This window comes from Fragaria vesca, linkage group LG6, assembly GCF_000184155.1.
Source record: "Fragaria vesca subsp. vesca linkage group LG6, FraVesHawaii_1.0, whole genome shotgun sequence".
Taxonomy (NCBI): domain Eukaryota; kingdom Viridiplantae; phylum Streptophyta; class Magnoliopsida; order Rosales; family Rosaceae; genus Fragaria; species Fragaria vesca.
The window spans coordinates 17220545-17246467 of NC_020496.1; the positions used below are offsets into that span (position 1 = coordinate 17220545).

Genomic DNA, 25923 nt, shown 5'->3' on the forward strand with positions numbered 1-25923 from the left:
AAAACTAGTTTTATTTTTCTTTTTAGTCTTTTCTGATCTATCGGTGAAGTCCTCTTTGGTTGCAAACAAAAGTCCATTCTCATTTATCTTCGCTCTTCTTCTTCTTGTTCTTCATAGTATCTGTACTTTGTTTTCTGGGCAACAAATGATGAATTTTAGAAGTTCATTACTAGCCGAAATCGAGCCAATGAATCCGAGCCCGATCAATTCCAAACCAAAATCAAGTCATCGATTCTTTCTCCAAATCTCAGTGGTCACAAACCTAGAAACCCAGAAGATGCAGAAACAAAAAAAAGAAAAAGAGAAGAAGTATGAATGAAGAAGAGAGAGCAGCGAGAGAGACGAAAGAGAGAGAATCAATGATAAAATAATAAATTGCTCGTCTCCCATTCTGTGTCAAATTTGACACAATCCCAGTTATAGTCAAATCCACGTTGGATTTGGCTCTTTCATTGGAGAGGTTAGTGGGTAGTTAAAAAGATTTGACTCCTTTGTTGGAGTTACTCTTATGTGCATTGGCGAAAGAGGATCAAGCTAACATGACTTTATAATTTTGTACGCTCTTTGAATTTTGAACTTCAATGTAAGAGTGATCATTATCGATGTTTTACAATTGGACACTATACATTTTGAGTGTAACCATAGAAGTATTACCTTAACTCAGTAAAAACTTGCTCTTGTCTACTACAAAAAAAAAAAAAAAAAAACAATAGAAGTTATAGAGTTAAAAGAAGTCAACAACAGGAAAGAACCGGAAATATATACTTCCCACACAACTGGTAGCTAGATTTTTTGTTTTTGTTTTTGTTTTTGTTTTTTGTTTTGTTTTTGAGAACTGGTAGCTAGATGATTTGGTGAAAATGTCGGTTTTGACAATTCTTGAAATAAAAGGTAAGCATGCGATGATGCGATATATAGTAAATTACTAATTGGGTAGGCTACGCAAAAAAAAAAAGGCAAAGAAGGACAAACTGATGTTATACATGAAGACTTGTTCATGCTACGACAAAGACAAGGCGATAGCGAATTTCCTAGTATAATTTGCCTTGGTCTTATCCGTCTCAAACAACTACCACCAACTGTTTGAAGCAAGTACAACCAACTAAAAAATCCCTAGAAAAAAAAAAAACCATTAATCAAGCTAATTTGGAGTTTAAATCATCAATCATTCGGAGGAACAAGTTTGAAATGGAATTGCGTTCATATTTTATAGTAATTCGTAATTAGTAAGTCCATCATTTCACTTGAAATGGAGAATATTCTCTGGAAGTTGTGTTATGCGTATGTGAAACATTTAGTCTAAAAAACTTAAAATTTTATACTGTATGTCAAAAATGTTGCTACGATTAAATATGAAATACTCAAAACTTCCCACACTTATTCATGCATATGTTCTTATGTATTGAGTGTACATGGCACATAGTCATAATCATACCCTTAACTTTGGAGTGATTTTGAGTAAAACTTACTTTTAGCTGCTAGTATCGAATTAAATATTCAATTGGCTGGTAAATATAATTTTGGGTGGTCCGAGTCACATTCAATGAGTTCGGCTAAAAGTATACGATATCAAGGGATACACTCACACACTTCGATTTTTACAAAAGAATTATTTCAATAAAAAAAAAATCACTTATGCTCGACCTCGCATCACGCCTTAGTGAGGCAGCACAAGTCGTACCCATATGATCTTACCCAGATCGGGTCGCACCGATCTAAGCCAAAAGTCACCGCCACAACCTCCCAATCTCCATTCCACCTCAAGCCCCGCATTGCTGCTTTCCTCTGTTGACGCATCACTGAACCTAAAACAGCCGGCATGTAACCCACTCGACAATCGAAACCAACCCAAATGTATTGCACCTCCAATACCTAGCAATCGTCATCTCTTCTAGCCTCCAACAATGCCAACACATAACCATCCAAGCCAACATCTGAGAATCTCTTCCTGACCAAATTATGTTCTGACAAAATTACCTCTATTAAATTGATTCAGATTATTAAGAATAAGGGTTACTATAATAAATATTAAAGTAAAAAAACTAAAATAAATAAAATAAAAAGATAATTGTGGAGAGAAAAACATGAATAGTGGATAGAAATCAGATTACAAAACTTGGTAACTGTACTTACAAAAACTGATAGATAAATGTGGAAAGTGGGAAAGTTGATTTTGTGAGAATATGAATCTAAACATCACAATGTATTACCTGCACGGTTATCAAATGCCATTGCCTACAAGATAACAGTTTTTTTACTTTTCTAAATTATTGTTAACTCATATTAACTGCTTTTTAATTTTAGAGGTGATTTTGTGACACCGTGCAAATTTGCACCGGTAGAAGATCCACACATCTCAAATTAAATCCACGCTATTTTTTTTTTGGTTAACACATTCATAAAAAGACAAAATTTACGTCAATAAAAACAAAACTTAAGTCACATCTTTATAATATTTGTACAATATATCTCTGCTTACGCCAAAAATGTGTTAAAGCAGCTTCTAGGGGCAAGGGGCCATGGAGATTAGTCATTATCCAACAAATTGAAAAATATTATTTAAAATAAGATAGAGAGAGAAAAGGTCATCGAAAGAGAGAGGAAATAATAAAAAGACCCCCACTGGCTCTGACAACTGACCACCACGTCAAGAAGCGAGGATCATTCATTCTTGGACGAAGGAACCTATGTGATTTGGAATCATTTTCACGTGATATTTCCCAAATTATCGTGTGGAGAGACATAAGAGAGGAGAAACTGTCTCAACTCTCAACTGGGCTTGACACTTTGGTATCTAGTAGGGGAAAGCGACATGTCGCCAAACGCTGGTGAGATGAGAATGCTGGTGGCGCTGTCACATTAGGCGACGTAAAAGCCACTACTCTTTAATCTAACACTGTTTACTATTATGGAGGTAAATTGCGATCTAGCATAAACGTTTTTCTGTCTACGAGGGCGTGGCCTTTCGATTTTAAGCCTAGGTATGAGTCGTATGACTCTTTTGTGTCTTGTTTGAGGAACAATGTTTGAAACCTATTGGAACGACTATGCCCCTATACAGGGTGTTTCCATGAGTTGTTTCTAGGGTTATGACTTATGACCACCAATCCTTGCCCTATGAGGGAAGGTAGTCTTTCAGCTTAGACTTTTGTCGTCAAGCCTTGGGAGGAAACAATGATCTTTTTCTCGTTGAAGGGAAACACTGATCTTTAAGTATACTAGCATTAAACGTTCTTTATACTTATTCTTTTCTATTGAGAGAAACAACAAACTTGATTCTTGATATATAGACTGACCGTGAACATAAATTACAAGCTTGACATGGAATTGAGAGAACCGATGAGATCTAATTTGATGTAGAATTGACATGTTCAATTTAACTGAACTTTTTTTTTCCTAATCGAAATATAAATCAGGTATCATGATAGACATCAAAACGTATATAGTCCTCATTAAATCCAACAAAAAGAAATTGTTGGGAAGAGCATGTACCACACTCTAACAACACAAAGACTTAACTCGTCAGCACTAACTAGGAATAATCAATCTAGAACCATCTTCAATGAATAAGTAGGAAAGTAACTGGTTACGAAATTGCAATTCTAGCCACACTATGAGAAATTTTTCAATGCTCCCGAAGGACTACGTGGTAGTCTGACGTGGTCTTATATTCTATTCAAATTTTGACACCTATATCTATTACAACTAAAATATAAACTAAAGTTTTCTATATTTTGTGAAATGATCGTCATGGGTCTTTTATGAGTTTGGCCTAAGGTTTAGGGTATACGATTTAGGGGTTAGGGTATAGGGTGTATGGTTAGAGTATAGGGTTTAGGGTATAGGGTATATGGTTAGAGTATAGGGTTTTCGGGTTTAGGGTTTAAAAAATCAATAAGAAACCCAAAATGCTATTTGACAAAATCGCTAAAATAGTTTTTCATTATGAAAATCCACATGTCAAAATTTGAATGGAAAAAAAAACCACGTCAGACTGCCACACAGTCCTTAAGGGAGCACTGAAAAATTTCTCGCCACACTGTGGGCAACTTTATTACTTTAGGCACATCTTCTTCTTCTTTTTCTCAGAAATGTCACCAATATCACAAATGTTGCCCACTAAATTTGTTCTAATGATATTAGTTCTCTCTTCCTAACTGGTAAGTCATGAATTATAATCACACAACAGAAGACTAGCTGTTGTAATTTCGGTTGTTGATGTAATAAATATATTTTTGATTGGGAGTGAGAGATAACAACACACTTTAGTTACGTTAACAAGTTAGTAATACATTTATCGAGTCAATAGCACTCTATGCGAGGAGAATATTCAATATAATAAATATTTTTAAATTTTGTCACCGCATGTTTTATTTTCATCATTTACAAAAATTTAACTGTGTCCAAAAACTATTATCTTAAATCGAAAAGTCTATTGTGTAGACCTAAAAGTTACTGTCGTTTGTTGCCCAAAGTTTCTAAATTCTTTTCAAGCCAAATCTGCTCCGGCCAAATCGATATTGTTCAGCCCTTTTCGTTGGTGGACTTGTCTCGTTGTGCTCCTCTCACCGCACCAAGTCTGCTCATCGCATGGATCGTCTATCTCATCATGGAAGACCACACATTGAGCCTCAAAAGTTCACAATTTTCCGACCGAATCTCATCTTTTATCCGGCAATTTTATCATATCATCATGTCGACCCAAATTTGGAAATTATATATATATTCTCATGAAAATTTACATATACGCACCTACTCAGGTGCTGAATTTGATCATCTGAGTATTTTGTTATAAAATGTGTGGAATTTAGGGTCAATGACAAAATTATTGACTGATCGAGGTAACTAGGTAAGATATGGATCATGTTCTGGATTCAAATACCAAATTTCAAGTTGTGGAAAACACAAGGCAAATAAAAAGATGGTACAGTTTACAATCTGGATCTTGGTCAAATTTCCCAACTGGTACATATAATTCATTACATATAACAACTAAGGCACAAGTCTCAGTCTCACCAACGCATAGACAAGTAGACAAAGCCAAGCACTTGGGTACAAACTGGAACTTGAAAATGTACAGTCAGTTTCTGCAAAAGAATTCCACCAGTGCTATACAGGGTTATGACTCGATCAAGTTGATAATATACTACTGATAGTACTGAATATATCTCCAAGTTCCCGTTTTATTCAACATTAGTAAATTAGGAGATAGAACATAATGCTTTGGCACATTATTTTAACGTAATGCAGTTCTTGATCGAACTAACATCATTTTTAACTAATTGGCCTTTGAACAGATCGAGTTGGTACCACTTTTGATGACATTGGTACATTGCTCTTGGCATGGTGGTCGACTATGAAGCTGAGATCATGATTTGGATATAAACTGATGGCGTCCAAGAGTTACTGGTCTTGTGAAAGATTTCTGGGGTTTTTCTTTATTCGTAGGATTTTATTCACAAATTGTTGATCATGGATGTCATTTGGAAAACGGATACCCTCAATTTTGAGAGTATTGTTCTATATTGGCAACCTACTTCTGTTGCGCATCTACTTTTGCTTAGGGCTTTTGTTTGTCAAAGAAATAAAGTTTACGATTTGCATATTAAGCAATTGCATTCGGCCGACTTCTTAAAGGAATGGATACTTATTTCAATATAAAGATATGACCCAATATTATTAAGAGCATTCACTTCCTGAGTGACGATCTTACATTTTCAAAACTGCAACTAACTTTAATGGCTTTGGATCATCTATATATCTTCATAATCCTCATGTTTAGTAAACTACAAGACAGTTAAGGGGTGAGCTTAACTTTTGTCTCAGCAGGAAGCTATTCCTTTCCAAACCAAAGATAACTAAAAAATCATCATATGATATGCGTGAGTGTATGTTCGATTTACTCCCGATAATCAAACACTACATTATAAACTAATTAAGCATACAGGTGTCATACTATGTATTTTAGCACAAATTATTGAAATTAAGGTGACTCACATTGCTCATCTATATGATCTAACTCGCATCCATAATCAATCTCCTCGTCTCTTTTTGACTTTTTCTAGTCATCATCTTCACTCCTCTTTCGCCATTCTTGAATTATCATTTCAATATCTTATACTAATTGCTGGTACTTGCTGAGGTAATATACTCAACTATGCAAAAAGATGAAATTTCAAACCTTCTTACTCCAGCAACATTACAACTTTCAAACTCTCCTCATGTAGGGAAAATTCCTAATATCATACATGAAATTTTTAGTCGACAAGCCTTCATGTAGGGGGCCTAAAACCACCCTCAATATCGTCGATTGCCTTGGCTACAATTATTATCTTTTTCTCGTGAAAACCATTATTATATTTAAAAAAGACTTGAGTCTCACTTCTAGATCTAACAAAATCACACGCCTAATCTGCCTTAGGATTAAGCCAAATTCCAGGCTCAGGAGCTTGAATCTAGGCCCAAACCTTATGCCTCTTACCAACGCACGCCCAACGAAGACTAGCTCTGGCTCGCATCACCCTTGCCTTCACTTCCCGTGACTAAGATTTACATCACAGATCAACAAACCTCTATAGAAATTAATCAGAAGCATGGCGCATGGCTTTTCGCAATGTTGCAGCAAAAAAACCACTGATCACTGAGAAGCAAATCAACACTGCACCCCACAGTCAACACACTTAGTTTGTGCCGCAGCCGTATCTCTTCCTCCACAATTGTCATATTGCCCAAGGGGAGAGGGTCGCCGCCTATTGAAGACTTAGGTTGCAATTTTCAAAGTTGCTCCGAAAAACTTGAAGACACCTTCATGTTTTTTGGATTTATATTTATTTTACTATGAAGGGAAATTTCCTAACATCAGATATGAGAATTGTAGTCAACAAGTAAACAAGTCCAAATTTAAGAGCCTAAAGCCACCTTAGCAACAATTATTAGTTTTTGTTTCGTGAAAACCTTTATTAATTTCTTTAAAAGGGTGTAAGGGAGTCGGAAAAGGACAGAAGGAAATAAATCACATTTTCCTTCTTCAGAAGAATGGTACATCGTCTGATTATGGTTCAACGTACCCTCCAGTCTTAGATGGACAAAACCCCACCACGTCACTGCTAGAAAAACCTCAACTTCACTCCCCCCTTTTCATTAATTATCCTAACGATATCTCGCGATAATATCCGCCATATTATCGCAACCAATAAAACATCTCATCTCGCAATCATGACCTGTATCACTGTATCACGTGATATTCAATGACTTTACCCGGAGTGGACCAGTGGCACGACTCGTAATTCTTCTCAAACTCTAGGGGCAAAAGGCTTACCGGTCCGAGAAAGCTCTTGTCGTTTTTCAAAGGGATCTGGTGGTAGTGAATATCGCTATCCAGGATAGTTTCAGCTACATTCAAGTTAAGGCTTGGACTCGATCCTAATTGGTCAATGCCCTTCCTAACATTCCAGGTCAAACTTCTAAAATCGAGTCGCACGGCTCTGATTGGAGGAGTACACTGGAAGCTGCCGCAGACGATTGTTCTCGGCCGTATGTATCTGCTTGAGTAACAGTTGTCAGCTACAGATTCCGCGCCGGTGGACTGGACAAATGCAGCCGGCTCAGTGGGACCCATCACCTCCTCGACATGTTATAAGTCCATGCACTTATCCATATAGGCTATCTGGAGAAAGCATAAGCTATCGGGTGATAAGTGCGTGAGCTTATCATCCATCATCCTCTTTTATCTGTCGCCTCCTCCTATAAAAATCACCCATTTCTGCAAGTTTAATGTCTCCTTTCTCTCTCTTTTTTCCTTGGTCTGAACTCGTCTCTCTCTAGATATAAAATACAAAAATTTGGTAGAGAGAGAAAGAAACAGAGTTTACTTCAAGTTTGAGGAGAGAGAAAACTTTCTCTAAGCTCCTGTTTCTCTTCTTCTTCTTCTTGTTCCTGTGGTTCTGCTTCTTCTGATTTGGTTTCTCAAGGTGAGAGCTCTCTCTGTCTCTGTTGTTTTGGAATCTTTTTAACTTTTTAGTTTTAGTTTTTGTGTGTAAATTTTGGGTGGTGTTTTTCTGAGGTGGGTTTGTTCATTTCTATACCTCCTTTTCTTTTGCATCTTCGATTCGTCTTAAAGCTGCTTTCTTTGCCTATTTGATCCTCAAAAAAGTTGAAAAGATTTATACTTTTACTTTTGTCTATGTTAAAATCATGAATTGTAGATATGTAGTCAAAATATATGAGAAAATCGGCAGAATGGGGTTTTAGTTTTATGATCTAGCTCTGGGTATGCGCCTTTGTTTTGATTTTGAATTTTTTGGGGAGTTTTGAGCTATTTGAACTTGACCCAATTTCATTTTTTAATGATATAAGTATGTGTTGTTGCAGATCTAGTTAGATTGGGAGTGATAAATCTGGGTTTGGAATTGAACAGGGCCAGACTGGGCGGTCAAGATGTCTTCCCTCAGTAGGGAGCTTGTGTTCCTGATCTTGCAGTTTCTAGATGAGGAAAAGTTCAAAGAGACTGTTCACAAGTGGGGCTTGCTTCTTATTATTTATTATTATTATTTTTTATTTCTTGTATTTGCTGATTATATGCCTGAAAGTGTCTCATTAATTGCATTTTGGAATCAATAGGCTTGAACAGGAATCTGGGTTTTTCTTTAATATGAAGTATTTTGAGGATGAGGTGCATAATGGCAATTGGGATGAAGTGGAAAAGTACCTCTCTGGGTTCACTAAAGTGGACGATAACCGGTACTCCATGAAAATATTTTTTGAGATAAGGAAGCAGAAGTATCTCGAGGCATTGGACAAGTAAGCTTATAGTGTTTTATTTACATTCATTTTCTTGTGGGAACTGCAACTTTTGTTGGAACTTTTTATCTGCATTGAGGAATTTCGTTGTAATGAGACTGTTTGGACTTTATTAGGCATGACAGGTCCAAAGCTGTGGACATTCTGGTGAAGGATTTAAAAGTGTTTGCCACATTTAATGAAGAACTTTTCAAGGAAATCACTCAGCTTTTGACACTGGATAATTTTAGGTATGGTCATTGTGTTAATGACTTGTGTCTTGTTAAAATAGAGTAGTAGGCAATGTGCTATAAAATGGTTTCTTGCATTGCAGGGAGAATGAACAACTATCCAAATATGGAGATACAAAGTCTGCAAGGGCAATTATGCTTGTTGAACTTAAGAAGCTGATTGAGGCAAATCCCTTATTCCGTGATAAATTGCAGTTCCCAAACCTAAAAAATTCAAGGCTCCGAACTCTGATTAACCAAAGGTAATTTCTCAGACATTTCTCTTCAATTAGATAACATTAGCTGTTCACTTCAACTATGATTTATAGCTGATACTGGAAGTGGTTATCTTATTTAATGTTGTCATGTGTTAGTTGGAATGATGTCACCCATGGCATTCAGAATGAAAACTTCATGAAGTGTTATTTTAGCTAATGAGTCGTGACATTGAATGCTGTAACAGAAAAAAGAAACCATCAACATTCTAGTAATTCCCAAAACAGTGAATTTTAATTCAATGACTTTGTAGCTTAGGTGATAGGGGCCTGGTGCATGTGAGTGTATCCTGGAAAGTCTACATTGACATTGGTACACTAGTTGTATCCAGCGTCTGATGGCGAAATTTTCAGCCACTAGTAACTACTACTTGAGCTCATTATGCCCTTTCTGATTTAACAGAGAGAACTGATGTTTCCTTCGGTAAATTACAGCTTAAACTGGCAACATCAGCTTTGTAAGAATCCAAGGCCGAATCCAGATATAAAAACTCTTTTTGTGGATCACTCGTGCGGACAACCGAATGGTGCTCGGGCTCCATCACCTGCAAACAATCCCTTGCTTGGATCCTTACCAAAAGCTGGAGGATTTCCTCCTTTGGGTGCACATGGGGTGGGTTATCACTCTTACCGGTAGTTTAAAATAAGAGGTTAGGTAGTGTTTCTGTTCTGGAAAAGCTCTTATTGATGTGCTTGGCCTTGTATTTTCAGCCCTTTCAACCTACACCAGCCCCAGTTCCAATTCCCCTTGCAGGTTGGATGTCTAATGCTTCCACTGTTACTCATCCAGCAGTTTCTGAAGGAGGAGCTATTGGTCTTGGTGGTCCCTCGATAACAGGTACCTTATCATTTTGTTACTAGTGAAGCTCTTAGTTTTACCGTACATTATGATTCTGATTGAGGTATTTCATTACATTGTGTAGCGGCCTTGAAACATCCAAGGACTCCTCCAACTAACCCTTCTGTAGAGTACCCGTCTGGGGATTCTGATCATGTTTCTAAGCGAACAAGACCCATGGGACTTTCCAATGAGGTATCTACATATTTGTAGCTTTCAGCTTTAGAATATTTATCATGTTCTTCCTGGCTTACCTTTTATTTACATTTCTTCTTTTGTGCAGGTTAATCTCCCTGTTAACATATTGCCAGTGTCATTTCCGGGTCACAGTCATAGTCAGGCTTTGAATGCACCTGATGACTTGCCAAAGAATGTTGCTCGGACTTTAAATCAGGGTTCATCGCCCATGAGCATGGATTTTCATCCTGTTCAGCTGACGCTGCTTCTTGGTTTGTATTCTTAACAACTGTCCATTACTTAGGCTCACAGCTATCTTTCCTAATAGGTTTATCCCTTGCTTGTTCATGTGGGAAATTAATTGTCTAATGTTCTTAATGTGATCCTTCAGTTGGTACCAATGTGGGGGACATAGGGCTGTGGGAAGTTGGATCCAGGGAGCGACTGGTTTTAAGGAACTTCAAAGTTTGGGATCTTGGTTCTTGTTCAATGCCTCTACAGGTCAGTCTATCTCTTTGCTTGCTCATGATAGAAAAAAATGTTGTGCACGCTCCGTTGTTTTTTCCTTTATGGTTGTATGATTTGATGGACTGAAAAATATTGTCTTCATATGATTCAGGCTGCTCTGGTAAAGGATCCTGGTGTATCTGTTAACCGTGTGATTTGGAGCCCTGATGGTTCTTTATTTGGTAAGCTAGGACCATATTTAAGTACCCATGGATATGTGATCTGTGCAATATTTAAGGAGTGGATCGGAGATTTAATTGATGTATCTATTACTACCTAATTACAGGTGTTGCTTACTCGAGGCACATTGTTCAAATCTACTCTTATCACGGAGGTGATGATATACGACAACACCTAGAGGTAGACTCTCGAGGGTACTCCTTTCATCTTTTTCCACCCTACCTGCTATCCTAAAAGTTTGCTGTATTGATGATGGCTCTGTACTCGCTATCATAGATTGATGCTCATGTTGGTGGAGTAAATGATCTAGCATTCTCTCACCCCAATAAGCAGCTTTGTGTAATAACCTGTGGGGATGACAAGACAATCAAGGTTGGCTACGTTGTAAAACATGTCTGCTCGTCTAATTGGAAGAAAATTCTCTTTTCCTTGCTGATTTCCTTTGTAATTTTAGGTCTGGGATGCTGCAACTGGTTCAAAACAGTATACTTTTGAAGGTCATGAGGCTCCAGTTTATTCTGTCTGCCCACACTATAAGGAAAACATTCAGGTGCTCCAGCTTTTCTAGCTTTTGTATGTACACCTTGCATGTCTGTCCTTGGTTTCGGACGTTCATTGTTTTGTTTTGCTCTTCAGTTTATCTTTTCAACAGCACTGGATGGAAAGATAAAGGCCTGGCTCTATGACAATTTGGGATCTCGAGTTGATTATGATGCTCCTGGTCGCTGGTGCACAACCATGGCATACAGTGCTGATGGCACAAGGTTGGTACACATTGCTTGTATCTTTACTCTTGACTTACATGGGCAGATTACATGATTTATCATTCCCCTTTTCCTTGGTGGTGGGTGAATTCTTGCAGGCTCTTTTCGTGTGGGACAAGTAAAGAAGGTGAGTCATATATTGTTGAATGGAATGAAAGTGAAGGGGCAGTGAAAAGGACCTATCAAGGTTTCCGCAAACGTTCTTTCGGCGTTGTGCAATTTGATACTACGAAAAACCGGTTTTTGGCGGCTGGTGATGATTTCTCTATTAAATTCTGGGACATGGACAATGTTCAGCTTCTAACGACAGTTGATGCTGATGGAGGGCTCCCGGTAAGTTCAGTCTGTTTAAGTAAATTGAAATGATTTCATTCTACAGTACTATTTTCTCATTTACTTTTCCAAATATCTAGGCTAGCCCCCGTATCCGCTTTAACAAGGATGGCACTCTCTTGGCTGTATCTGCCAATGAGAATGGGATTAAAATTTTGGGCAATGCAGATGGCATTCGGTTGTTGCGCACATTTGAGAATCTTTCTTATGATGCGTCAAGGACCTCTGAAGTTGTGACAAAGGTTATTTTTAGATTATAAGTTATTGTGGTACTTATTCCTTCTTAAACAACCCGGGCCTAACATTTGAGCTCTTTCAGCCTGCAATGAATCCAATTTCTGTTGCTGCCGCCGCCGCCGCAGCTGCTTCAAGCGCTGGACTGGCTGAGAGAAGTGCATCAGCGGTTGCTATTTCTGGAATGGTTCGTTGGATATGCTTGTTCTTTTGTTTAAATATAAGTATATACCATGATGATTTTGCATCGTATGCATTTAATTTGCAATTACCTCAGTTTTGTGTTTTTTCTTTTATCTTCCTTTCTTATATGTTTATTAGAGTTAAAGGTCTGACTTATGATTCTTAATTAATCAAACTATTATCTTACCAGAATGGGGAGGCTAGGAACTTGGGGGATGTGAAACCTAGAATAACTGAAGAATCCAATGACAAATCAAAGATTTGGAAACTCACTGAAATCAATGAACCGTCTCAATGTCGCTCCTTGAGGCTACCTGAAAACATGAGAGTAACCAAGGTACACTATTTGCCAACTTATTTTCTTGAAAAGTTTCATGTCATATTGATGCATTTGTGATGTCTTCAAATATCTGCATACCGCAGATGTGCATTTATGAAGACATTAGGACCCCTTTTTTTGCTCATGATGATCCTAATTGCTTCTGACAGTAATTTCTATTCATTTTAGTGATGCATCGGTGAGTTCTGCAAGGGGCATATTTTGTATCCTATATGGTATTCTCATTAGCTTGATGTTTACAGATATCAAGATTAATCTATACAAATTCTGGTAATGCGATTCTTGCATTAGCATCAAATGCCATCCATTTGCTCTGGAAATGGCAAAGGAATGATCGCACCTCTGTTAGCAAGGTGATGCAGAAAAGTTTCATCATCTGTTTGTTCTTTCATCACACATCTGAAAAATCAGTTTTGTAATATCCAATAATTGATGTATCCTGCAGGCAACTGCCAGTGTTTCACCTCAACTTTGGCAGCCAACAAGTGGCATTCTAATGACAAATGATGTTACTGACACAAGTTCTGAAGAAGCTGTTCCTTGCTTTGCTTTATCCAAGAATGATTCTTATGTGATGTCAGCTTCTGGTGGAAAGATTTCTCTCTTCAATATGATGACATTTAAGGTAATGCGTCTTCAATGATCAAATTTGTTTGGTTTGTCTTTGTTTTCTTCTTCGGTTCGACTAATCACTATTTCTTGTTTGCTGCAGACAATGACAACTTTCATGCCACCACCACCTGCTGCAACATTTCTTGCTTTCCATCCTCAAGATAACAATATCATAGCTATCGGCATGGACGATTCAACAATTCAGATATATAATGTCCGTGTGGATGAGGTATGGTGTGGTATATGGTTAATTACCTGCAGCACACTTGCTTTATTAGATGGTTGTTATTTAGTTGTGATTTTCTTGATGCAGGTTAAGAGCAAGCTTAAAGGTCACTCCAAAAGGATAACTGGCCTAGCATTTTCTCATGTATTAAATGTGCTAGTTTCGTCAGGAGCAGATGCTCAGGTACACCTAATCAGATCTTGTTTTTATGTAGTTTTACTCATGTGATGGTACTCCAAATCATAATCAGACTCCCGGATATCTTTCCTGTGAAAGATCTTAATGTATAACTGAAGAAAGATAATATTTCTAACAGGCATACAAATTACCCCAACACACAGATTTCTGGGAATCTTAGGTCTATATACAGTTGTTATAGGTCAAGTGGGCTCTAGTTTCCCATTCTACATGCATTTAACTACCTATTCACACTTGTTCACAGCATTTCCAGTGCCTCCATATTGAATAGTATATTCACTAAATTGTGAAATATGTAATTACCATGATAAAATTATTTATCGCTAATCAGGTATGGTTGGCGAGACAAAACTAACATACATTTTGGTTATGATTCCTCCCCTTCTTCAGGTTTGTGTATGGAATTCTGATGGATGGGAAAAGCAGAAGAGCAGATTCTTGCAGCTTCCAGCTGGGAGAACACCGTCTTCGCAGTCAGATACTCGTGTTCAGTTTCATCAGGATCAGACACACTTCTTGGTTGTGCATGAGACTCAACTGGCCATATTTGAAACTACAAAACTAGAATGTGTAAAGCAGGTATGTGTATTTGATTTAAGGTTTATGTATTTGAAGATTTCTCGGCACGCTTCCATTTTATGTGTTCTAACTAAAATCTGGTTCTCTTTTTTAGTGGGTCCCACGTGATTCTGCTGCCCCAATCTCCCATGCAACATTCTCATGTGATAGCCAGCTTATTTATGCCAGCTTCTTAGATGCAACCGTGTGTGTCTTCAGTGCTGCAAATCTCAGATTACGATGTCGTATTAATCCTCCTGTTTATCTTCCTGCTAATGTCAGGTATATTCATTTATCTTAGTGTCTGGAATTTTTTTGAACATTAGATTTCGAAACTAAATTGTGGTTCTGCTCCCAACTTCAGCAATTCATGGGTCCAAGAAGACAGACATGAGGCAATTCATTTCCAAGTTTCATATGAACCCTAACTTGCCCTCCTTCCCTGTGCACTAAGTTGGGAGAGATGCAAAAATTCCGTGACACATAAATTTAAAATATCTTATTTGTCTAACCAAAGCAACCAGTGTCTTATTCCATTTTAGGCATAGGATGGGCTTCACATGCGTTAATTAGAGTGAAATAGTTTGCATTAGAAGGCTTTTCTTCAAATGGTATATGAGTAGAGTCCAGATGTTCACTAATTAAAGCATATTTAAAGACCTCTTTAAATTTAATATGTCAGAGATCAATTTTCCATCAGGGAAAACTCTTTTGTTGATTCCTTCACTTTGTTTCCTGTGTGCAGCAGTTCTAATGTACAGCCCCTTGTGATTGCGGCACATCCACAAGAACCAAATCAGTTTGCTTTAGGACTATCAGATGGTGCGGTTCATGTGTTTGAGCCGCTTGAATCAGAAGGCAAATGGGGCGTGCCTCCTCCTGCTGAAAATGGTTCAGCAAGCAGTGTGCCGGCTTCTCAAGTTGGAAATTCAAGTTCGGAACAGGCTCAGAGATGATCAAGTGGCTGGCAGAGCACAAGTTCTTTTACATGCTTGGCTTGCTGGCCCAGTTCCATATAGGTATGCTTTGCATATGACGAGTCCTTTATTTCTTTTCTAATTTGTTAATTTAACACTTGAATTCGTCACTGGGTTGAGCATTGTCAAGGTTGTGTCTTTTACAAAACTGGTGCATTTTTAAGGTGTAAATCAACCTTTCATGCTGACGCACTTCATGTCAAGTAATATGGTTGGTCCATCATTATGATGTTGAATTGGCAAATATTGGGACCATTTAAAAATTGCATTTAGTGCATACCAAGTGCCTGTGTTCTCCGGAGCAATTAATCATTTAGTATGATTTCTATTACCCTTTATGCTTATAGATTAATTCATTTTCTTTTTGCATTTTTGCAGTTTGTGGTTCCTCATGCAAAGTAATTTACTGAAGGAATGATGTGCAGATATGTAGATTTAACTTGTTGGTTAAGAATCTCTAGGTAAATTATGTAGGAGTATTATTGGCAGTGTATTAAATTAAGGAAGAATTTTTTATGTTTCTCCCTTGTGTTTTTATTTATTGCAGCTGAGAAATATAATTCAAGTTTGTTTTTGTTGCGGTCTTACTTTTCGTGTCTGTTCTACAGTAATCATTACTGGTTTTTATGTTATCATTTCGGTGGGGGTGATCATCATTATAATCCTCATCTGTGTTGCTGGGACATGCATACATACATAATTTCCAAAGTCTAAAAACTCCATATCCTTTTAAAATGTAAAATCAGATGCAGTCTAATATGAAAGTCAGACTTGTCATTAGTAGCTGTTTTCACCCATCTTCTAGTTATATTTACTTGAATACAAGGCTGACAAACCAAGGTTGCTGCAGAGTGCAAAACCAAGCGCTTTATTAATTGATATGTTTCAAGTTTGATTGAAAAAAAAAAAACAAAGCTCAGCGTGCAATTTTCTTCTTTGGCAGTCACTGCATGCACTAGTAGAATTGCAAGTGAAAAGTGCTTGACCAAAAAAGAAAAAAAAAATATATATCTGAGGCATGCGATTTTAAGGTAAAAGGATTCATGACTCGAGTCTAACTATAGTCTGCACTACGAGATGATCATATAGTTTGATCTGGTGGACAAGATAGCAATAGCCTATAGTATTGAAAGTCGAGCATCATCTTCTTCGCTCCACCCAGCTGCGACTAGGGCCGGCAATTTAGGCCAAGTCGAAACTAACTAACCGTACCAACCTAGTTGGTATACTAAAGATTTGGTAACTGACTTACTTGGTACAATATACCGTATCAATCTTGGTAACATGGTTGGTACTTGGTATTGAGATTTTTATATCATCGGTATACCGTACCAACCATGTATGTGTAATTATGCAAAAATACACTCATATCTATGTAGGAAATGAGAATTGAACCTCTAACCTCTTACAAACAACCTATAAAATGTATAATATATGTAAAGACAATTAAAATATATGTATAATATATAATATATGTATTGTTTTAGATTTATAACATCCTATAGATATAAATACAATTAAAATATAAAATGTTTAAATTTTGGCAAGAGGTATGTTTTTGGAAAATATGACCACATACCACCAGACCAAAGCTATCATTACATTATATTTGTGAAAAAATTATATTTATCACTTCATTTTTTAGGCCATAATCTAAACTTGGTAGAGGCTTATTACCAACCGTATCAACTAAGTCGGTGTACCAACTTCGGTGGTTGGTTTTGGTAGAGGATTTTACTTACCAATTATAAGTTGGTTGGTATATGGTATTAGTAAATAAAGTCGGTACACCTACCAATGCCAGCCCTAGCTGCGACTCCTTCCCCCTCTTCCAAACTATCTAGTGAATGCAGCTCAAGTTGTTTCAGTTTTGGGAAAGCAAGAGAGAAACAGTATTACCAACGGTAATGGTTTGCTTTGTTTAGAAATTCTTCTATTCCCAGAACTCAACTCCAAGCTTTTTCACCCTTTCCAACCATGATATTCTCACAACTTCAAGGGATGGTAATTTCCCCCAAGGAGGCAAAAATTCACAATATTCATTGCCTTGAAGAGCAAGGCTTCTCAAATTGTGTAAATTAAGACACCATTCAATTTGGATGTACCATCCTCCGGTAACACTTCCAAATTGGTATGTGCATGATTGCAAGGCATCTAGCAATAGTTCCTGCTGTTTGCTACCACCAACCCTAATTTAGCAATGGTACCTGCTGGTTACTTCGTTACTGTTTGCAACCCGAAATTCTGGAGACAATGAACTAGGTGTTTCTTCTAGCCACCACAGGTAGTTGAGTCGGTAAAACCCGTCAACCATTGAAGTTAAATAAAAATAGTACGTGTTTCTTCTTCACCAATCGTGTATTTTCAGCCATATTTACATCCCCTTCCAAATCACTTCCGCGTAGACTACCCTGAAGTTGGTCCAAGTTTTCGAATGCTTTGAGTTGATCACATAATTCATAGAATCAGGTAGTTTTTCGAGCTTCCAGCAATTATTGATTCGGAAAAAGGGCAATTCTTCAGCCAATCCAAACATCCGGATCCTTGGTTTGTCTGCATTGAGGAGCTCTTGAAGAGCTTCGGGATGAAGGTGAGATTTTGGCCTTCTTTGTCGACGACCACGATCAGTCTCGCCTCTTATTCCATCTGTGTAAAGGTGATGATAGCCAGCCTTGCTAATAGGTCGGAAACCAGTGTTTCAGCCATTGCTGGTGTAGTGGTGTTAGCTAGAAGGTGAACAAGTAAATGAAAAGCAAATGACTACTGGTTAAGAGAGCGATCAAAGGGATTCAGGAGACTGGAAACATTGACTGGTGTTGTGAGCCTTACGGCAATGAAGCAAACCGACTGAGAATTGGAAGTCAGCAAATGTACATGATGGGCGTTTGCAAAGGATCCTTTTTTCTTTGGACATTCAAACTACCGTTATATTTCTTTCCTTTCTTTGTTAGGTAAAAGAACCCATCAACCGGTCGCTGCTTTTCAAATAATATTTTGAACATCAAACAGATCGAACATCCCAGCCTGATTCTGCTACTTATGTCAAAGATGGGAGATCATCTATAAGTTTTCAGCAGCCATGTTCAAAGATCAACTGAACTATCAACAAATGATGAAAGCTTTGGCAACTAGTAACATTTCAGTGATTTCACTTCTTTAAGGAAAAAGAATAGAAAAGATAACTTTAGTATACCACACTGCAGAGGATACCATTATGGTTTCGCAGATCATGAGCAACCCACATCACTGAATATTTAGTTCAGAAAAAAGTATCCATGTTTTTTACATTCTGTACAATAAGAAAACGGGAAGCACTACAACTTCCAGCAGGTATGTACAATAGTTATTTCAATAGAAGGCTCTAAACCACTTGAAAAGATATAGAGGACTCGATCATGCCTAGGAAGCTTATCCACATTTTCTCCCATGCCAAAAATCAACCATGGAAGAATGCTTCACATGAAGCACAGAGTGACCCTCTAATCTTTCAGTTCAAGAGACGTTTGGACTCCAAATACACATCCAACCAAATATACAATTTATGCAAGCTCTCCCTTATGTACATATCAGTCTGCTCAAGTTGCCAGAAGCTTACAGCTACAGATTCAATTACCTCCACAACTATTCAGGCCGGAAGCTTACCAGATTTGGAAGGTCAGTCATCTGAAGCTTCCTAATGTCATTCACAGTCACCTTGCAGCCCTCCAAAGTCAGAGACTTCAAATTCTTAAGCAGTTTCAAATGACGAAGTCCTGAGTTGGTGATACGAGAATTTGAAACGTTTAAAGAGACCAATCCTGTGAGCCCTGCATTCAAATATGATCAAGTGTGACAATTAATACACATTAATAACAGTAGCCAATATGGTTATACACAACCAAGATCCAACCAGCTTTCAGACAAATGAATGCCAATAACAGCATTGGCCTGCCTCTGATATTTTTAAGCAACCCCCATCCCTTTCTTCCATGTGCTCTGCCCTTGAAATTCCCATGTTTGGCCCTCTTTATCCTCAGGAACTTATACCATGTTCCATCCAACAGCAGCAGATACAGCTGGCATATATGATATGATAAATATCAATTTTATAAACCAAAGATAAAGGGATTACCCGAAATCAACTCTAAGGTTTTATCCGTTAGGTTGCAGTTTTGTGATAGATTCAATAGAGTCAAGGATGAAAGATCTTTAATATTCTTTACTCCAGCATCTGTCAATCTTCCACCACATATTTCTAGGGACCTCAAGTTCTTAAGGCCTGAATCATAGACAAATACAGTCATGAGAAATTAACAAGTTTAAGTCTAGGTAAATCCAGACTGCAAACATCTCTGTTAAAAACAATTATACAATCACCACTATGGCCCAAAAACAAACTTGCATTCACATTATGTACCAACCTGACATAAGAATATAACTTACAGATATCATCGATTCATCATAACAAATAGTGAAGCTACATATACTTATTTATCTCGAGTAGTGTTTCATAATCAAATTCTCTGGTCTTCCACATATTGTAGTTTTGCAAACCCACAATACCAAATGTTCAAAATCATGGAAGTAAGATAAACACAACTCTAGTTCACAAATAGTAACCCTTCTGTTCAGCAAGAACAATTTTCTGGTCCATCTCATAACTAAGGTAATCAAACAAAATGACTCATCAGCCTTATGGTATCCAGACTGTCCACTTTTACACACAGCATATTCCTAACAGGAAAATAAAAATGTGCACAGGTAAAAGTTTGACTGGTTTAAAATACAACATGGATTCTCCTGTATTCTACTTTATATCACTTAAGTCTTTCAGAGAACTAAACGTAAGTAATTCACAAAGTTTGCATAACGTACTTCGCAGATCATTTGTTCCAGAATCTGTAATCCGAGCTCCAAACAGATCCAGGTGTGTCAAGCCAGTCAAACCTGCATTAATGATGACGTGTCAAAATTTATTGATATACAGGCAACATGTAAACACCCTGCACATCAGAATGTAGTTTTCATATAAGCCTACTTACTTGTAAGAGCTGCAAGTCCAGTATCTGTTATCTTATGTGCATCCAAATTAAGTGATTTAAGAGATGATAGCCCGGACAGCTTTCTTAATCCACTATCACAAACCTCAGTGAAAGACAGATTTATACTTTCTAATTTAACCAATCCTACAGGAAGCAAGTAGACAATAATTAGGCTGAAGAGATAAAAACAACAGAGGTAGATCTTCAATATTTGCATTTCTTAAATAGTTGGATCACTTGGATGGGCAGCACTAGAAATATTTTTTCAAAGTGTAAATAGCATAATTTTCTTAACATTCAAGTATCAACAGATGTTTTTTTTTTTCGTTTTTCGGGGGGGGGGGGGGGGGATGGTTGGGATGTTAACCTGACAAATGGCGGAGCCCATTGCTTCCAACGTCAGTATCTGACAGTTCCAGGCATTTCAGATGCTTAAGACCTAAAAGAATCGGCACAAATATCACCTTCATCGAAATTAAATGTCTAGAAATAGAAGAGAAGAGGCACCCTCTGAATTACTTTTTTACTTTGTAACCACATCCAGAGTATTAAAAGCTATAAATCAGCAATACAGTCATGAATATACTCCCTACAGTCAGCAATACAGTCCAATAAAGGATTTGCACTTCAAAAAATACAATGGAAATAAACAGACACCACAATGCAAGTAAAAACTCACAAAGTTAAGAGATTTCACACACTTGCAAAAACTTATCTGCTTTATGTTTTAAAAAGACGCTTATAATTTGGTTCCACCACACATTTACAAAGATGGTCCTTTAGTCAGCTACAACAGGATTATATTTGAGTTCCTATAATAACAACCGACTAGTTTGAATTGATAGTAGAATCATCAGACACTGAATATTATAAATCCTGAAAGTTATTAAAGCAAACCACATGAGATATATCGATTTTCAAAGCATTTCTATAAGTGTAACAATTTTCTTTCGTTTTTTTTTTACGAGAAAATTTTGAACATTTCTAATTAGGGAATTTTTCACATAATGGCCTCACTAAGAAACTGTTAGCTTGAACTCTAGGTCGTTTATAACACCATCGGTATTGATAATAAAGAGAAGTGGAAGTTCAAATCAGAAGGAAAAATTAACTGCACATATCAGCATGGAAACTTCAACCTTTGAAAATGTAAACATCTGGAGTCCTGAGAGCTCTGACATTATACAAGATGTACAAAAGCATGCATCAATTACATGATTTTAATGAATTTTGCATCTGTGAACACTAACCTGTCAAGTTAACCAGCCCTTTGTCACCAATTCTACATGAATCCACGTTCAAACTCTCCAAATTTGTCAAACCTATTTGAAGGAAGGCAAGAATTTCAATACTTTAATATATATATATATATACATGTACTATAAACACACATATTGTAGAAGAAAAAAGGCTGATTCTAATTCCATCGGAATGTTGTATGTAACATGTGTCTGATCAAAATCATGCCTTCCTCGTATCTTAACTCCTAAACCATTTATTTCTACTAGTTAAAAAGTAAATGTCTAAACAAATTCAATAATCAGAGTTTTAAACTCAAAACCACAAGAGCTAACCAACCTTTTAAGTGCACTAGACAGGCGTCTGTGATTTCATTGAACCCCAAGTTTAGTACTTTTAAGTTTCCAAATCCTGCAGAATGCAAGAGTTGCTAGAAGTTTAAACCCAACAAACATCTATATTATATTCCTCGACTTAACAGCATAGCACTTGATATCATATCATTTGAAAACTACTTACGAGAAAACTTCTCACATCCTCCATCAGTCAGATGACATCGGCTCAGATTCAGATATAAAAGGGCATCAAGAGCTGAAACAAAATCCCAGGTGAAATATCAGGCCCAACAAAAGCTAGAAGAAAGGGTTTAAGGACGTTAGTAGGTAGGGCAAAACAGTCAAAAGTCTTTATTCCACCAAGATTTCTTCCAATAAAATGAAGATATGAAGTCATACAACATCACTTATGAAAATCATTAGAAACACAATAAGATCCTAATATATTATTGCTTTTTTGGATTATTTTTAAAACACAATACCTTTCCAGATCAATGATCCCATTAGTTACCACCACGACAAAACATTTTCAAAGAATATATAAAGCCAGGTTAGTAAGTTCAGATAAATACCAAGTCTGACCTACTCGCATTTCTAGCAAGCACGCCTACCAGACATGATAAAAATGATTCAAAAATTTCAAATCACATATGCAGACAGAATGTCCACATATTTTATATGCATAGCGCTGAGCACACACGTCTATAACTTCATTTCATAGTAAATTGTCTACCTCATGAATGAATTTGAGGTTCATGGAAGATAAAACAAGAACAAATTGCAAATGTAAACCTGAAAGAGAGTCCAAACATGCAGCAGTTACCGGGCATCCCTCCAAGTTCAGAAGAGAAAGATTGTGAAGACCTGCAACACACAGATGATATAGATAGTTACACAAAAGGAACAATCACATATGCACTAGCTAGTCAAACCATATACGTCATATCCAGATATTTCTACTTGTCAATGTCATAGAATTTTTAAGACTGATGACATGGTTATACAATAAAAATGAGGAAATTTCAATATCAATCAAACCAAGAATAAAAAAACAACCTAATTTTGTTTTATTTATTCTATTACGTTATTAAGCAGTTACTGGTGAATAAAAATCGTCAAAGGAACTGCTGCTAACTTTATAATTTAGGTATAGATCAATAGTCTGTCAAGACATAGAATATCCCAGTCCTGCTCATTTTTTCAAGAGAAATTTGCTTTCAGCAAGGAAAAGGGCTAATTGCAGTATGCAGACTATAATTTGTTCTCATGGAAGGAAAGATGTATATGAATTTTGGCAACCACAGTGGTTGGAGGCTTGAGGATTTGAGGCAGATGGAAGGAATCCAATCAGCTCTTTGGGCATCTGTTTTTGGTGGCTTTCAAATACCACTTTCATATCTTCTGTTTCTCCTGATACCTTTTCTGTTGTGGACATCCTTTCCACATCTGTTGTCTCATTCATTTTATTCAACATGCTGTTTCTTTTTAAATATAAAAAATAATAATATCCCCACAGCCTCCCACAATTTTCAAGACTGTTTCTTTTTCACTATAAATCACATGTGTACAATCACATGGTACCAGACTCCAGAAGGTCAAACGATAACAACTATAACAAATGATTTTATCCTTACGTGTAGAGATGTAGGTTCTGAATATGAAGAATCACAAAAACAAATACCTTTCAAATAAGTGATGCCAGAATCAGTAACCTTACTGCAGGAAATTTGTAAGCATTTCAAATTTGTAAGCCCTGATATACAAAAGAACAAGTAATTCCACTATGAGAAAAACATCAAGTTATTTCAAATTGAACATGAAAGTACTATGAACATATACATAATAGCAAGAGAGATTTCTGCAACTAATATGTTGCATCGAGGAGCATACTGTATCAGCAGAGATAGATAAAAATGAACAGAAATTTGGATATAATATGCATGTACAAGACAGTCTAACATATCAGAGTCTTGGTCTTAAGTCTCAATAGAATCTTTGTCGTGTTTCTAATATAAGCGAGGCACTGGAACTGTAGGTCTACATCGCATATTGTTTTTTTTTTTCCTTAAAAAGTTTAAAATAAAAGATACATGCTGGCCAATTTGTATTTTGTAAAGTACCTGAGAGAGGCTTCATGTCAGCATCTGATATGGAGTTGCACCATTTGATATTCAGAGACTCTAAATTTGTTAAACCTGTTAAAAGATTTGTAAGAAATATTAGACATGATTAATATTGTCATCAGTAGTGAGGAAAGTGCCATGCTAAGGTAAAATAAAAAATGTGTTATGCAAGGTTCAAAACACCATCCCTGTACAAAATGAGATATATGATTTAACAGCTTATAGTGAATTCCCAGACACTCTAGCCACATGTTCAACGTGACCTAAGGTCTACCTTTTCCACCAACTCAACTTGATTAAATAGCAGTTACTGTCACAAGTATTTCATAATTGGGTCACAAGTGAACTCCTTACCTGTACTAAGTATTGATCAATGATCATGAATTAAAATGAATGCTCAACTCATACAATAACCATTCATTTGATCAAAAACATACATCTGATATATGGATGCTCAATTGTATAGACAATAGGACCAAGTCTAACTGTGCTGCATGAAAAATTAAAATGCAACGTAATATTCCTTGCTGTGTGTTCCCCTCATGTTCGATGTCATCAATTTACTTTTCCAGATCAAGATCAATGTTCAAATGAGAAACATAGTTCAGTTTTCAGATGAGTGCATAGTTGCAGATGTACCTTGAAGATGAACAAGTCCACCATGGATCCCTGGGCATTTCTCCAAGTCCAACTTGATCAAACCAAATAAACTAGAAAAGGCACTCATTCCATGAGAAGTGATTGAACAGTTTCTTCTAAAACTCAAATTCGTCAAGTTAGATAGACCTGAACAAAGTTAACACAAGTGTTATATGCTGAACAAAAAAGATGGCCATGATCAGTAACATGAATGTTCTTCCAAATTCAGGCACAAAAACTATAACAACAAGGTCGTGCACAAAGGGATAGGACAAACAAAAGAAAAAAAGGGTAACAAAGAAAAAGAAAAAAGGTAATTTAGTTTGATTGTGCATTTTGAATAGTCACATGCCAAATAGAATGTAAGACTGCAACAAATCATCCCACCCCAACTATGCCCTCATTCTTTGTTTTCTTTTCTTTTCCTTTCTTTATGTCATCACAGAGCTGCGTAAATAGTTTCAGCTTATAATCAAAAGATTTGTGCTATTCGAACAGCTGTTTCAGCTGGCCACAAATGACTAGCCAAAAGTCTGGGTGAATTACATACACCTCCCCAAAAATAGATTATATCATCAAACATTCATATCAGAAGATATGCTTAGGGGAAACATACATACCACTTATGTGTTCCAGCCCATGATCTGATATCTCATCACAATCATTCAGGTTTAACGCTTGGAGATTTGTGCAATCTTTGAGATAAATTAACCCACTGTCAGTAACATCAGAACCAGAGAGATCAAGAGAGAGTAAAGATGATCCTTGTGAGGATATGACATCCATCCACGCATCATTCACATTAGGGTATTCTCCCAAGTAAAGATCCTGCCAAACAAATAAATGAAACTTAAAGATCAACATTGCAAACTGTCATTTAAGAGAGACAGGACAAATGACACTGATAAATTTTCTTCTGTATAAATTAGATACTTGCCAAACTAATACTATGAGTACCTGCAAAGCACAATCCCGGAAACCTTCAAAAGAAACATCAGTTAGGCATCCAGAGTACACCAACTCATTAATGATATGCTGACTAATATCTCTTGGGAGCTTAGAGAATGTGCTATATTTATCAATGTCCTGTCAATCAAAGAAGCAATTGGCATAAGCAAAGATATACTGATCCTAGTCTCTCGACTCTCTCTCTCTC

The 25923-nt window shown here is 36.9% G+C and overlaps 2 protein-coding genes across 2 annotated transcripts in view; one reads left to right on the forward strand and one right to left on the reverse strand.

Moving 5' to 3' along the window:
• Positions 1-7797: 7797 nt before the first annotated feature.
• Positions 7798-16082, forward strand: LOC101309271 (protein TOPLESS-like). Its single transcript, XM_004303220.1, has 27 exons — positions 7798-7970; positions 8371-8516; positions 8620-8799; positions 8916-9029; positions 9113-9271; positions 9719-9896; positions 9995-10121; positions 10207-10316; positions 10405-10570; positions 10690-10799; positions 10918-10987; positions 11092-11165; positions 11262-11357; positions 11440-11535; positions 11622-11749; positions 11848-12082; positions 12163-12324; positions 12402-12503; positions 12690-12836; positions 13082-13192; positions 13285-13464; positions 13552-13680; positions 13765-13860; positions 14266-14454; positions 14549-14715; positions 15179-15452; positions 15789-16082. The coding sequence occupies exons 2-26, from the start codon at positions 8437-8439 to the stop codon at positions 15387-15389; spliced, it is 3417 nt and encodes a 1138-aa protein (XP_004303268.1). The 5' UTR covers positions 7798-7970; positions 8371-8436; the 3' UTR covers positions 15390-15452; positions 15789-16082.
• Positions 16083-18631: 2549 nt separating this feature from the next.
• Positions 18632-25923, reverse strand: part of LOC101309561 (F-box/LRR-repeat protein 14-like) — an 8523-nt gene continuing 1231 nt past the window's right edge. Inside the window, exons 3-16 of the mRNA XM_004303221.1 lie at positions 25725-25853; positions 25388-25595; positions 24768-24914; positions 24126-24200; positions 23687-23758; positions 22798-22869; positions 22190-22261; positions 22010-22081; positions 21682-21753; positions 20799-20870; positions 20432-20575; positions 20265-20336; positions 19522-19668; positions 18632-19216 (exon numbers count right to left, since the gene is read on the reverse strand). Coding sequence (XP_004303269.1) covers positions 19032-19216; positions 19522-19668; positions 20265-20336; positions 20432-20575; positions 20799-20870; positions 21682-21753; positions 22010-22081; positions 22190-22261; positions 22798-22869; positions 23687-23758; positions 24126-24200; positions 24768-24914; positions 25388-25595; positions 25725-25853 — 1539 coding nt within the window. The 3' untranslated portion in view covers positions 18632-19031. The remainder of the gene's footprint in view (positions 19217-19521; positions 19669-20264; positions 20337-20431; positions 20576-20798; positions 20871-21681; positions 21754-22009; positions 22082-22189; positions 22262-22797; positions 22870-23686; positions 23759-24125; positions 24201-24767; positions 24915-25387; positions 25596-25724; positions 25854-25923) is intronic.